The sequence below is a fragment of the Vicia villosa genome, linkage group LG7 (assembly GCF_029867415.1).
Source record: "Vicia villosa cultivar HV-30 ecotype Madison, WI linkage group LG7, Vvil1.0, whole genome shotgun sequence".
NCBI classification, from domain to species: Eukaryota; Viridiplantae; Streptophyta; class Magnoliopsida; order Fabales; family Fabaceae; genus Vicia; species Vicia villosa.
In genome coordinates, this window is record NC_081186.1 from 116,981,996 (window position 1) to 116,997,096 (window position 15,101).

Below are 15,101 nucleotides of genomic sequence, written 5' to 3' on the forward strand. Positions count from 1 at the left end.
AGAAACAATAGTAAAATTCCAACTCTTCGAAATCCTTAATCCACAAGAACAATCGTAAACTCTTTAAGTTCCAGTTCAAATCGCACAGGAGAACCAAATGAATCAGTCTTTGTTTGATATGTACACCTCAAAATCAATATGAAACCTTAATAATCCAAAATCCTTGATCCCAATGTCAATTGTTGATTAATGATGCATGTGTTATGTGAAAGACCTAATGAAAGTATGCGTATGAAATGTAAAGCTTACGCCAATTAGAATAAAATCAGATGGGCAAATTTTGGGGTGCAACAAACGTCAGATTTTCACTCGCTATTTTATGTCATCTTACATTCCAAACTAAACTTTTTTAATTATTCATGAAAGTTGTAGCCCTAAAAATTAACTTTCTTTTTCCGCCAATCTACGTGTCAAAATTATCTAAGTCTATTTTTCACCATCTTTTCTGCTATAGTTGTTACCCCGACATTTTCTCTAATATTATCATTTTCAATCCTATCTTATCTAGTTTTATCACACATCCAAAAACAAAATCTTCATTTCTACTACACTTTATTCTCGTGTTAATTCTTAACCGTCAAATATCATGTCTCGTACAACATCACATATCTTAGTGCAATCTGATAAAATTTTCTCTTCAACTTAAACGGTATCTTTATATGACATGAAATCCCAAAAACTCTCGTTCGTTTCAGTCACCCAACTTAAATTGCATAATTTAACACTCATTATATTTCTCTTAAAAAAAATTTATAGGTATTTTTCTATTAAACAAATTAGAGTCTATAAATTCAACTTCAATTTTGAAAAAAACTTGGAACTCATTAAATGTGAAAAATTTTAATCCCATATTTTAAGAAGCTCAATTTTAAAAGGTCCAAAAAATGAGAGCTCACACATTTACACAACATAGGTAATTTCAACACAATTAATTTAAATCAAACATCTCAAATCACTCCTTCCCAAAATCAATTTTAAGCCATCTAGATCAAATAATCAAAATCCACAACATGAATCTTGTCTTAACTGCACATTCTCAAAAGCCATCACCAAATCACAACCGTCCATTCTTTAAGATCTCAATCACCTCTCATCAAAACGGTGCATGGTCACAGATCAACGGTTAGAAATAGATCCTCGTTAGGGTTCGTTCTTTCGGTTCCGTGTTTTCCTGAAATCGAAACCCATCTTCCAATTCACGCATCTTCATCAACTGGATCGCTTCCAGTACCTTCTGAGTTTGAAGCTATGGAGGCTTATAAGAGATGGGTGAGACAGAACAAAGAGTATGTGCACTCGTTAGAATCTTTGGCCAATGTAAGTTTGTGTTTTCGATTAACAGTTTTACGGTATTGTAGTGAATTGTTTAGATTGATCATGTTTTTGTGTTGTTATCAATTACAACGACATACTAGCTGGTTGTTACTTGTTGCAATATCTATGACTGGTGAAGAGTAATCCAAAAATTAGAGGAAAATGGTGATTCTGCTATGAATTTTGTTGTTAGTTAGTTTTGGCCATTGTTGCATTAAGTGCTATGTTATGATTCTTTTGCTGATAATGGAAATATTGCTATTTCCTTCATCAAGTCGCACTAATTGGCGTTTACCGGTATAAATATTCATATGATAGCACTGAAAAATGTAATCTTAAAACAGATTAAACAACCTGTTTTGTGATTGTGATTGTCATTTCTGCGACACTACAGTTTTATTCGAAGTCATCTGACACAGCACCTACATACTCCCTCCGTTTGAGAGTCGTTTAAGGTTTTTGCACGCAGAGTAAAGAATATAATAATATTGTCATGTGACATTGTAGTTTTACTAAATTAACCTTATAAATGTATTGGAAATAGTGTATAGAGTAATAATTGAAGGATAGAATTGGAAAAATAGCAATCAAATATGAAGCACAGTCACCTCTTGGAGCTGGTGTGTCGTGGTGTCTGACACGTGTCAGTGTCCGACACTTGTATGACGCATGTACGACACGTGTCGGAAAAGTCAAACAAGTGTTGGAAAAGTCAGACAAGTGTCACCAAAAAAAATATTATTTTCTTTGGTTCGACACTCTTTGAATTGGTGTCCGACACCTATATGACACTCATTCAGAATTTGTCGGACAATTCACACAGGTGTTTCAAAAAAATGTTATTTATTTTCTTTGCTTCAACACACCTTATGTATTTTCAAATAAATCTCATACACATATAAAATGGGTAGCCATGGGGTGTAGTTACCGTGCATAGATAAAAATCTATGCACCATGCATAGATTATTATGGACCCTTAGATCAAATTCTAAACATCAATTGTTATTACTCAATACTCACCACTCAATACTCAATATTCAATACTCAATACTGGATTAAAAACATGATTCAATGACTTATGTAGGCTTATGCATGGTGCATAAGTAAATCCTTGTGCATATTAGCCAAAGTCGGTAGCCATGTATTGAAGCACTGTTATCACTGAAGAATTTATAACATTAATTTTGATTAAAATATAGGAAATGCTAACGAGTGCCCTCAGGGCAATGGTTAAGACTTTAAAATAGTAAATTTATCTCGTTAATCTGCGCATTTATTACTTTGGAAATTAAAATATTAAAATTTCTATAAAATATTTTCTTTTTTAGGAATGCTTAACCATTGCCTCGAGGGCACTTTTTAGCAAGACCCTTAGGCTATGTTTGGGAGTTTGGAGGGGAGGGGAGGGGAAGGCTTCCGAAAACGAATTTTTAAAAAAATATAGAAAAATATTTGACATTTTTTGAAAAAATGATTTTGTTTAGAATGATAAAAGAGTCATAATCATTACAAAATTTTTAATTTTCAAAATAGTATAACAACCTAAAAGATATTTGGAAAATTTATATAAGCCCTTCAAAACCCTCCAAAACCCTCCTTCAATACAATTTTTGAGTTCCCCCATTTTATGGGGTTTTTGGTGTTATGGATAAAACCAAACCCTCCAAAACCCTCCTACTCAAAATCCTTTTATTTTTTTCACCCAATTCTTCTTATTTTTTAAAGCCCTCCCCTTCCCTCCAAACTCCCAAACATAGCCTTAAAATATTTGTAATTCTTTTAGTAATAAATGGATAAATAATGGTCAAATAATATCATATATGTAGCCGTGTCAGTGTCTTATGTTTTTGAGATTATCGGTGTCGGAGTGTCCGTGTTGTGTCGTGTCCCGGTGTCCGTGTCGGAGTCCGTGCTTCATAGGCAATCATTACTACATTGAAAGTGAGAATGACATTCATTTAGAAACAATTTTTTTTTGCTAAAACAACAATCATTGTGAAACGGAGGGAGTATATGATTACATTGAATTATGTCATTTTCGCAAGTTATTATGTGTTGGCGTGTCAGTATATGCGTAGTGATCGTGCTAGATTGTTATTGTCTGTTTAAATAAATCTATGAAGAATATTGTTGTATATGAGCATTTGCACACCACTTGTTATCTTATTTCTTGATTGAATATGTGGACAGGGAATGACATGGCTTCTTCCTGAACGATTTTCTGAATCAGAGATTGGACCAGAAGCAGGTTTTGTGAATTTTTGGTAACTTTTGGCTACTTCTTTTGATATAAAAAGTAGAAGCTTCTGTCAACAATTAAATTTTAATGTTGATCTTCAAAATACTGACTAGGAAAATAAATGACTTAGCTGAATGGGCCTTGTGCTAATTCCTGTTGCGAATTTCCAAATCATATTACATTTTCCTTGTTTAGTAGTTTACAGATACGTCTTTAAAGTTAAAACTAGTTGTGTCTGTCTGTCTTATAGTAAATTTTTTTAAATTATTTTTCTGTTATTATAGACATATATACCTTACTGAAAAGATATATGATTTCATGTAGTGACAACCATTTTGGGAATCGTCACAGCTATCAATGAACATATAATTGATAGTTCTCCTAGCCAAAATATTACTGGCTCTGTAGAGCCTAATTCATTCCCTTTTCCATTATGCTTATCTGCATTAAAGGATTTGGAAACATTAGTTGAAGTCGTGGCACAACATTACTATGGCGATGATAAGAAATGGAATTTCCTTGCTGTTACCGAAGGAATCAAGTAAGCAGCACAATGCAATTAGTTTGGCATATTCTCCTGAAGATGTCATTTTATATCTGTAATCATCCGTCTCTTTTTTCTTATTATCTTGAGTCACTCTTACTCAGGGTACTGGTTCGGTTGTCTTTGTTCCGAAAGAGTGGATATAAAATGGTGTTACATGGAGGGGAGACCTCTAATGATGATTCTACTTCACAACATCAAATTGCCGCGAACCCAAAAGGGCGTTACAATCCTGGAACAAACCCGTGGAATCTGGAAGGAAGAGCACTGTCTGCGTTAAGTCAATTTGGAGAAAAAGCGAGGATGGTGTCAGATCCGGTGTGGGCACGTAGGGTTCAACACCAGCAAGCAATCATGGAACCCGCCGGTAGTCTGTTCTAAAGATACATTTAGCTTTATTCTGTAATGGAACAGATTTTTGATTGGATACATGTGGAAAAATAAATGTACACTTAGCGCATTGAAATTAATGTCTTATTATTATACATGTGAAATTCCACTAACACTTGTTTTCCACTGTATTGTTACAGCTTCAAGGGTAGTGAAACCTACACTTTCCACCATATTGTCCAAAAAGGGGTTTCGTGGAGCTTTGTTTTTGATTGGAGAAGTCCTATTTATTATTAGACCACTTATCTATGTTTTATTTATTCGAAAATACGGCATTCGGTCATGGACCCCTTGGTTCCTTTCACTGGCTATTGATACCATATCAAACAGTATTCTCTCAATTATTACAACGACAGTGGCGGGTGAAAATCAGAAAATGATTCATATTTCTGCCCCAGAAAAGGATGAGGTTTGTGTTTCACTTGACTTTATTTTGATTGACTTATTTGAACTTGTTTACTAACATAAGCATTTGAACTGTTTGAGAGAGTTTCTGAAAACAACTTATGTTATGACTTGTCTATAAGTTGTTTTTAACTTCAGCTTATTATATGAAAACAGTTTAATTGTATTTTATCTTTTGTTATAAAAATAACTTAGGCATAAACACTTAACTACTATAAGTGTTTATGCTATAAGCATTTAAATAAGCTCTTTATCCAAAATACGACATCAGATGCTCTCGGCATAGGACTAACCTTACCTGTCCATTAAAGAGCCACTGCTGAAATAGTTTTGCTGCAGGTTAAACGACGGAAGCTGTTATTTGTACTCTACCTAATGAGAGATCCATTTTTCAGCAAATATACTAGGTACCAATGATTTCACATTCTACTCATATTTTTTTTTCTTTTTAAACCTTCTTTCACTTTTTTACTCCACATTTTGCAATATGAAACTAAAAATTCCCGGCCTAATTTTTCTAGACGAAAACTTGAAAGCACAGAGAAAGTTTTGGAACCTGTACCAATCATAGGATTTCTTACAGGTGCGCTTGATATTTATCTATATATCTGCCTTAGTTTCTTGTCATCATCTTTTTATGTTAGTAGACTATTTTGAACATCGGATATGTTTTTAATATATGTTTTGCAGCTAAAATTGTTGAGCTTACGATTGGAGCTCAAACACGGTACACTTACATGTCAGGATCATGATACAAAATCCAAAAGAAAGACATTATTGCTCTCCAAAATTGAGGGAATATGTTCTCACTATGCTGCCACACTTAGTTTTGTTTCTGATTTTCAAATGATGAAAGAGATATCACATTTGATACCATTATGATAGAAAAGCAAGAAACAAACAAGTGTGGGACATATTTTTTGGGAGGTAGTTCAACTATCAACAACTGGACATAAATTTGGAGATTTTGTTTCACTCCTACACATTAGAGTCTAAATACCAAATTGCAAAGTTACACTGTTTATTAAACTTAGAAAATTAAGCTTATCATCCTTTGAATTCTTGTGAGGAAGAATGTATGTTAATTTGCACCAAAAGAAGGTGAATGAATAAGAAACTTTCTAATGCCTTGCTGTGTCTTTATGTTTCAAGGGATGCTGCAAAGTTTTCTGTCAAATATCTGTGTACCAAAATTATGTTAGCTTTTAGTTTAGCCTTTTGATATCTGTCAATATCTGTGTACCAAAAGTATTCATCGTCTTTGTACGTTTTACATTTGTTTGGTGCACAATGAAATATTCTCTATCATTTGTCTGTTATTGCCAGTTAAGAGATATGGTAATTTTTTACAACCCCTCGCAGCCTCTATCAAATGAACCTCCAGACCAAACAAGAGCTAACTCCTATAATGTTAAAAAAATATAGGCCAGCCAATATGGAAACAACAATCTAAACTATAATAGAAACATATGACACAGTGCCTAGATAAAACGCTCGAAGCCTGACACCATGCTAAATCCCTACTAATCGACTACTAACATGACCAATCCACCTAAATCAGCTATTGAACTGACAAAATTGAAGGATAGAAAAACACTTAGAAGGGGGGTTTGATTAAGCGTAGTTTTAAAAAACTCTTAAGATAAAAACAATTTGCACAATGATTTTTATCCTGGTTCGTTGTTAACTAAACTACTCCAATCCACCCCCTTGGAGTGATTTACCTCACCTGAGGATTTAATCCACTAATCACACAAGATTACAATGGTTTTCCACTTAGATAACCTCTAAGTCTTCTAGAGTATTCTGATCACAACCTGATCACTCTAGAAACACAATGCTTAGATACCCTCTAAGACTTTCTAGAGAATCCGATCACAACTTGATCTCCTCTAGTTCTTACAAATGAATGTAAACAAATTCTTATAAGAGTTACAATGCTTCTTAATAAGCTATTATCACAACTGTGATTTTTCTCTTAAGTTTAAGCTTAATCTCACTAAGATATTACAACAGTAATGAAGTGAGGTTGAAGATGAAGTTTGAGAGCTTTTAGAATTTGACAGCGTTTCTGTATGTTTGCGCAAAGTGTTGTATCTAGCTTCTCATTAGAACTTCTATTTATATGCGTTTGAGAAGATGACCGTTGGGAGCATTTAATGCGTTGCGTGATCCGTACAGCATTGCATTTAATGTTTCACTCTTTTGTCAACTACCTCGAGCCTTGCTTTTCCTGCTTTAACTGACGTTGCCTTTAATAGCTTCTAACATTCCTTTTGTCAGTCAGCGTAACCTGCCATCTTGTACTTGCTTCTGATCTGATGTTTGTTGATACAACGTTTGAATATATCATAGTCAAACAGCTTGGTGCAGAGCATCTTCTTGTCTTCTGACCTTGAAGAGCTTCTAGCGTGATACCATGAGAACTTTAGTGCTTCTGCTTCTGATCTCAAGTTCTTCTGATGCTTCAATAGACCATGTTCTGATTCTGCTTGACCATCTTCTGATGTCTTGCGAGAGCATGTTCTGATGTTGCATACTTGAACCTTCTGAGTCAGTGTTTCTTGCGCTGAATTTGTGCATACCCTTTATATAATTCCTGAAATGGAAATTGCATAGGATTAGAGTACCACATTATCTCAAGCAAAATTCATATACATTGTTATCATCAAAACTAAGAATATTGATCAGAACAAATCTTGTTCTAACAAAAATAATCCTGCTAATTTTAATCAGAGCCATTTTCAGGAAAACACTTATGCTTTTTCTACCATTTTTTCAACACGAATTTCCTCATTACGTAAGATCTTAACGTTGATTGACTTCCAAATGCTTCACACACAGACAAACTATAACACCGCTACTTTTAAACAAGCTTTCCAACTATGCCTCCGTCCAACGAGCTTTTGTATTAGGGGTGGAAATCGGGCATGTCTGTCCTATTTAAGACGGCTTCGCAAAAGCCCAGAAAAACGGGACGGGGCGGGTGAGTTTTGTTGAAGGTGCGGGCCTAAAACCTTGCTCCGCCGCACAAAAAACAGAATGTGGGGCGGGGTGAGTCCGCAGACATTGCACTTTTTTAAGTCTAAAAATTATAAATTTTAATGTAAATGCTTGTGCCCGCAAAAGCTCACAAAAAACGGGACAGAGCGGACACATTAGAGGATGTGTGTTTAAAACTTTGGTCCGTCCCGCAAAAAAGTGCAGGCAAAAAGGATATGCCCGATGGATCAGATCCATTTTGCCACCCCTACCATGTATTGCCACCCATCACACCGACATATGGAATTCCACGCAAGTCTAATGGCACGTAAGAAAGATGAAACGACAAATGTATATACTTCTGAATCCGATAATGAATATTGACAAAATACCTTTTTTAGTCCCGTAACTTTAGGTTGGGGTTCATTTTAGTCCCTTAATTTCAAAAACGACCATTTTGATCCCTCAACTTTTCAGAAAGTGTCACGTTAATCCTTTCCATCCAAATTTCACTAACGACATTAATTATTTGCTGACGGGTAACCTTAACGACGAAAAAAACGAATGCTATATTTTTTTCTGAGTTTGAATTTAATTCTTCATCTTCTTCCCCAAAACTTAAAACTCATTTTTGAATCTTAAACTAAAAACCCATTTTTCTAATTAAAAGATTGACTAATAAAACATTAACATTATACTGTCCCGATTTAGTTATCAATTATACTTCCCTTCAAATACTAATATGTCATATACAATTCAAAACAAAATAGATTACATAAAATAATTGCAAGTAAATAATAGAAGAAGAAGATGAAAAGAATAAAATGTACTACTCATTAAATTATTAAATATATTACAAAATTAATCAAATGAATAAGTCATCATACATATCGAATCAAAGAAAAAGAAAGACAATAACTCTCTACATCATCTCATGAATAGTTTGTTCTTTTCATCTCCTTGACGTGCGAGTTTGAGAGCCACGATTCATCAAAAGATCAAAAATCGTATCCAACTACCTAGAGAAAGTCTCAAATTTGTAACTGCACTTGAGTGCACTCAAACAGGCCTAGGCGCGTTACCCCTACTCAATGCATATGGGTGTACATGGAGGTCTACCCCGCTACAACATTTTGTTTGCATGAAGAGTATTAAATGTGCATGTTCAATATGCCAACTACTCCCTCTCAACACCATAATTAAGCAATCTCTTTTCAGGGAATATTCTAAAAGGTGAATCTCCTCAACGATCAATATTTCTAGGACGACCTCATTACTTCTTCCATCTACAATCCTTGCTTCAAGACTTATACCAAGGACTTAGGGAACAACTATTTTAGACTAACGAAATGCTTGATAAGACTCACCCAATCCAACAAGAGCATGTCAATCTCTGACATATATATATGGATCCTCCTTCTTGGAAACCGCATAGGAGCACGATCTCTTTTCCATCTCAATTATTGATCTACAACCAAGGGTCGTCCGCATTTCAAGCCAAACAAATTGGGAACCGTTATAACCATCTCCTATGCATAAGCATAATCTTAAGCAGGCCGTCTTTGAGGGCGTGCAATGCAAACTACCACACAGGGCCTCAAAACTTTCCCAGTTAAACCATAATTAAATAGGACCTTATAAATTTTTGTCACTATTAAACTGTGGTTAAACAGGGCCTATAATACTTTTGTCATGATTAAACTATGACTAACCTACACAGTGCCTCCAAAAACTTGAGACAACTTTGATCTTAAGTCATACCTAGAAATTCCAATAATTTTATATTCCTCAAATATTAACTTATATCAACTTTTTACATATCCTCTTCCTAATTATGATATGATCATCTATTTGTTTTTCTATTCTAGTACCAAATTTGAAAAGTTACATTAAAGTTATTAGTTTTTTATTATTACAAATTGATAATTACAAAATGTTTTCGAAAAAGAAAAAGACCCCTAATTTTAAAAGTTCTTGACTTAATGTCTTTTTATTAGAATGTAAAGGCTTATAAATTAAATAATGTATTAATCATCCACTTGAGAATAGTACAACCTATTGATATTTATTTAAGAATAAATAAATAAACACATACAAAACAAAATCCAACTTGCAAAAGTAAGAGAAAAAGGTAAGTATGAAGAATTCATGCCCATGCATCATCATGCCCCCATTCACATCTCTCTCAAACACACACATTGACACAGATATACAAAGACTCTCTCCCTGACCAATCACCATTCTCCATTCACCGACAATCATGTTAATCAAGAAAATAAAAGGAGGGCCCCCACCTCAAAGAAATAGCAAAGTGCAAACTCATTCTCTCAATCTCATCCAATGGAATAGTTCCTCCCACTATTCACAACTAAAAATAACTTCAATATTTACTACTATCAACTTAATAAACAAAGCACTCTCTTTAAATATTCTTAAACATTTACTAATTTTTTATTGAAAAGTATTATAAAAAATCAAATTTTTAAAAACAATATAAATTTTCTATAATATTAAAATATATAAGGTACAATGAAAAAAATAATACAATACTAAAAAATATTAGTAAAACATTTTTTAAGATACAATTATTAATTTTTTATGAATTAATTTCCTTAATTTAATTTAGTTTTTATTTACACCCTACATATCACTTATCTCACACCATATCAACAACTAATTACTCTAACATTTAATTTTGAACAAACTAAGCATGAGTACCAAATACCTAACTAATAACACTTATCAAAAAATAAAAAATTCTTAAACAAAATTTTCAATATTTGTCATGAAACTATTACACATTATCACTAGACAAGAGTAGGTAGGGTAATAACTAATTAACAAACCATTAATCTTTTTCAATTAAAAAAAGACTTTGTAGGACATACTAGAGGAGGGCACCCTACACACCATAGGTTGCAGGTAATAGGGCCCACAAGAAAAGGTCCCCTCATCCAGAAGCAAGTATTAAAAGAGGTAAATAAGAAAATAAAAATGAATAAATTGAAAAACAAGTAGGGACCAATTGGAAAAAAAATTGTATCTAGGTCAATAGTCAATACCCATTTTGCCATTGAATTGGAGGGTCCCAACCATTACCCAAAACAACCCAAAACCCAATAGGTGGACGGATGGAGGGGAGTGTGAAAATGTAATGGTGGGTCCCACATGACCTAGCTAAGGGTCCACCATGCCACTATTTTTTTTCTTTGTGGTCCACTAATGGAAAAGAGAGGTACCCCAACCAAAAAAACCAGCACGGTAGTAATGACGGATCTTGTTCGTTTTAAATGAATAAATGAGATATCATGTGTTAATCTTATGATAATTTGATAATCAGTCTATTGGTGTAAGTTTGAATCTTAAGAATGTGTTTCTCTTAAAATTTCAGATTTGAATCTTGTTAGGTGTTAATAATTTCTGTGTTGGATTAATTCATACGAAAATGGGTTATGTAAATGGACAGTGAAATTAGTCTTGTTGAATTTGTCAATCTCAAACCTATATATAACGAGTTTATAAAGTAAAAAAAAAGTCACGCATAGCAGTCGAATCTCTAAAGTTACCGATCAAATTAGATTAACATGACCAAATTTATACAACATTAATCTAAAGTTTTATCTAGGGTAGCAAACCAATCATAATCGTCGGACATATCCATTTTACTTGTATTTTATAGTTTTAGCTCCATACTCTAGTATGCTTGATCCAACTCGTTTAAAATTTTTTCAGACTTTTGTAAGTATTGATATCAACAATTTTTTTTCACAACTTTTATTCTTTAAAGATGCAAAGCGCTCATCCTTACCTCACGTTTATTTTTTTATAGAACGGATTAAAATTTTAAACTTACACTTTCAAATAAATTCATTTTTTTTTTTCAGAACTTTTGCGGGAGGGTTTTTGTCACTTCTAATTTCATCCAATTCATTTTTGTGAATGGCCCAGCCCCCACAAGAAATGAAACTGACCGTAGGATTGACATATCAAAAGTGGGACCCACATTACAAGTCGTACGGATGAGGGAGCAGCCAGAGGCACCCACATGATAAAGTGGACCTAATCACTTACCTTTATATATTGTTGTGGCCCTATAATCTAGTATCCCTAGCGTGCGCACCACACACACAAAGGGTCCCAATCCTAACCTTCTATGAAACCCTGGATGGCCCCTCAAAAGGGTGGGTGCACAAGTGGAGCCACCCATCACTTTCTACATCATGTATACGTATGTAATGAGACAAGCTAAGAATAAAAAGTTATGGTCACATTTATTTGTTTTAATTCCCCTATGGACCAAGTGTTTATCACACTTTTAAGCCTAGTCCCATCCAAATTTGTTCTTATAATAATCGGAAAAAAAAGTTGGATTCTAATTTGAGTTTATCCTATTGTACTGTTAATTAGTAGGTTATTCAAATAATCTACTCCATGTGTTAGTGATGTTACATGTATAATAATAATGTGTTTTTTTTTTTTGATTCCTATAATAATAATGTGTTTTAAAAAAAGATTAAATCTTATATCACTTTTTATTAAATTAGTATAGTCAATTTAATTTTTTTAAAAATAATTAATAATAAAATTAATTGATTTTATTTTTACTAATTTTGAAAATAAAAGGAAACCACATGTATAAATAAATAGGACTGTGAAAAATAATTTGAAAGAATATTCTGATTTAAAAATTGGGCAATTAATAAAAAAAAAAAGTACAGAAAAGTTTAAAAAAACGTCATTTATCTAGATTGAAAATAACATCACAAAATTATAAATAATATCGATAACATAAAAATATAATTATTATATTAAATAATATAAAAAGCATAGAACTTTAAACTATAAGAAATTAACAATAAAAAATAGTAATTAGAAAAATGAAAAGAAAAAAGAAATTAGCATTGGAGAAGAAAAAAAAAATAGAGATTAGTAAATAAAAGAAAAAGTAATATGTAATCATATCAATAATATTTTACATAATAAACTTCTCTAATTGAACAATCAAAAAGAACTTATAAATATTTTTGAGGAAACTTATACCAGAAACTTGCAGTTTTCCTACAAATAATGAGATAGCTTGGTAGAATTTTTTTAAAAAGTTAGGAAATTTCTTTGGCCACCTCCCAACATTCTAGTCCACTTCGGGTGAAAAACCCAAACTACCCCTGACTTAGGAAATGCATTTTCGAAATGCAAGAAAAATGTGTTTTCGGAGATGCATCTCCGAAAGCGCCTTTTTTTAAAAAAAATTTGACTTATTTCGGAAATGCATTTCCGAAAACACCATTTCGGAAGTTCATTTCCGAAATATTGCGCGTTTTGCAGATTAAGCAAAACAGCCCCCTCCCCCCAAATCATTTACCCTAAACCAATATCAAACTCAACTCCTCTGAGATTTTCTGCAAACCCACTTCCAAGGCTGCATCAAAGGCTCCAATCACCTTGCTATACTACTTTCAAAAGCCCTCTAATCACTCAATTTGTAAGTTTTATATTTGTTAGATCCATATTTCAAATGCATGTTAGGGTTGTTTTCAATTGCATAAATGATATAGGGGTAGGTTGTTAGTAGTATTTAGGTTATTTAGAAGCATTATGGGTTGTTTTGAAGTTTGATTTTGGGGTCTGCTATTGGAGGTTGCAGAGAAGTTCTGCGCAGGGGTGTTTCGGAAGTTCATTTCCGAAAACACCTTCATCCCAGTTTCGGAAATGAACTTCCGAATTGTATTAGAAGTGCAATTTTTTTAGTTTTTTCTTTTGTCTCGCATATTAATCGATTTCAATTGTTTACAGGAACATGTCAGGCAACCAACCAGCACGCATCAGACAGGGTAGAGAGACCCAGACTGCGTCGGCTAGATGCGAGCGGGCGGCGACGCAGCTGGCGTCGACACAAGGACGGGGGCAGGGCCGGGGACGACGTGTGCGAGTTCCCGTGGACGTGGGAGAGGGTACCTCTTCATCTGGATCTAGGATTCGGCTGGCTCGGGTATCTTCTTCCCGCCAGCGAGAGGAGGAGGAGGAGGAGCAGGAGGAGGAGGTGGCAGTGCCATACCACGAGCCGGAGGGGGTACCGGATGTTGACCCTCCATCCGGGGAGGAGGATGAGCAGGAGGACAGCTACCCGGGAGGGCCCTTTGACACTTCCGTGCTGATATCCCACCGCGATCACGTCGCTCAGCGTATCTGGGAGGGAGAGGTATTTTTTTTAATTTAACCGTTTATAATTTAGACGTTTATTCGATATTTTCTTAACGGTCTATTTAACATATGCTTTTATTTGTTTTTTTTTTGTAACAGGAGAGAGATCCTTTGAAAATGGTGAACCACGCCCGGAAGATTTTCAGTCTGTTTAAACCAGCAGTTGAGTGGTTTAACGACGCGGTGCGAGGTTCAGGGCTTAGCGGGCTCTGCATGACGGGGTACACCACCATCAGCCACGACATGCAGGGGGCATTTGTGGAGCGCTGGCACAAGGAGACGTCTTCTTTCCACTTGCCGGTTGGGGAGATGCGATCACCTTGCATGATGTGCAGTGTCTTCTCCACCTGCCCATCAGGGGGCCGCTGTTGACCCACTCCCGGATCCAGAGGGTCGAGGCCAGTCTGTGGATGGCGCTCTATTTGGGCATGGAGTCCGAAGTTGCTGACTTCGAGTGCATCACGACAAATGGGCCTCATATCCGGTTCACCATACTGAGCCGCTATTTTGAGCACCACCTGGACGTGGCGGCCGATCCCGAGGAGGTGGGTGACGATCTATTCACATAGTATCACCGCGGTTGCGCTCTCCGGTGCTGGTACATGTTTGTGGTAGGCGCTGCATGCTTTGTGGACAAGAGTGCAAGGTACGTCGACGTGACCTACCTCCGCTACTTCATGGACCTGGATACCGTTCACCAGTGGAACTGGGGGGGCAGCTACTCTGGCATACCTCTACCAGAAGCTGAATGAGGCCTCCTACTGGAGGACGAGGCAGTTGGTCGGATCCTGCACACTACTTACGGTACGTTTCATTTTAATTGTTTCGTATTTATTTATGTTTCGTATTTATTTATAATACATTATCGTGTTTCTGTTTCAGAGCTGGATCATCTCCTACTTCTCCCGCATCCACGACTTCCACATCGATCCTGTGTACGTTGACGCCATGCCCAGGGCCGCCAGATACGTTCTCCAGAGGGGGAACAATGCGGTGGGACCATACCGTGGATACCTGGACCGCACG

General features: G+C 35.2%; 1 protein-coding gene across 1 annotated transcript; it reads left to right on the top strand.

Annotated features, from left to right (window-relative positions):
* Nucleotides 1-1,051: 1,051 nt before the first annotated feature.
* LOC131616684 (peroxisome biogenesis protein 16) lies at nt 1,052-6,707 on the top strand. The gene is made up of 8 exons (XM_058888089.1): nt 1,052-1,317; nt 3,505-3,562; nt 3,878-4,094; nt 4,202-4,464; nt 4,628-4,896; nt 5,232-5,299; nt 5,414-5,475; nt 5,583-6,707. The coding sequence occupies exons 1-8, from the start codon at nt 1,249-1,251 to the stop codon at nt 5,642-5,644; spliced, it is 1,068 nt and encodes a 355-aa protein (XP_058744072.1). The 5' UTR covers nt 1,052-1,248; the 3' UTR covers nt 5,645-6,707.
* The last annotated feature ends 8,394 nt before the right edge of the window (nt 6,708-15,101 follow it).

Coding starts and splice junctions, on each gene's coding strand:
- LOC131616684 (XM_058888089.1), top strand. CDS start 1,249: ATGGAGGCTTATAAGAGATGGGTGAGACAGAACAAAGAGTATGTGCAC. Junction 1,318..3,504: donor CGTTAGAATCTTTGGCCAAT/GTAAGTTTGTGT, acceptor ATATGTGGACAG/GGAATGACATGGCTTCTTCC. Junction 4,465..4,627: donor AGCAATCATGGAACCCGCCG/GTAGTCTGTTCT, acceptor GTATTGTTACAG/CTTCAAGGGTAGTGAAACCT.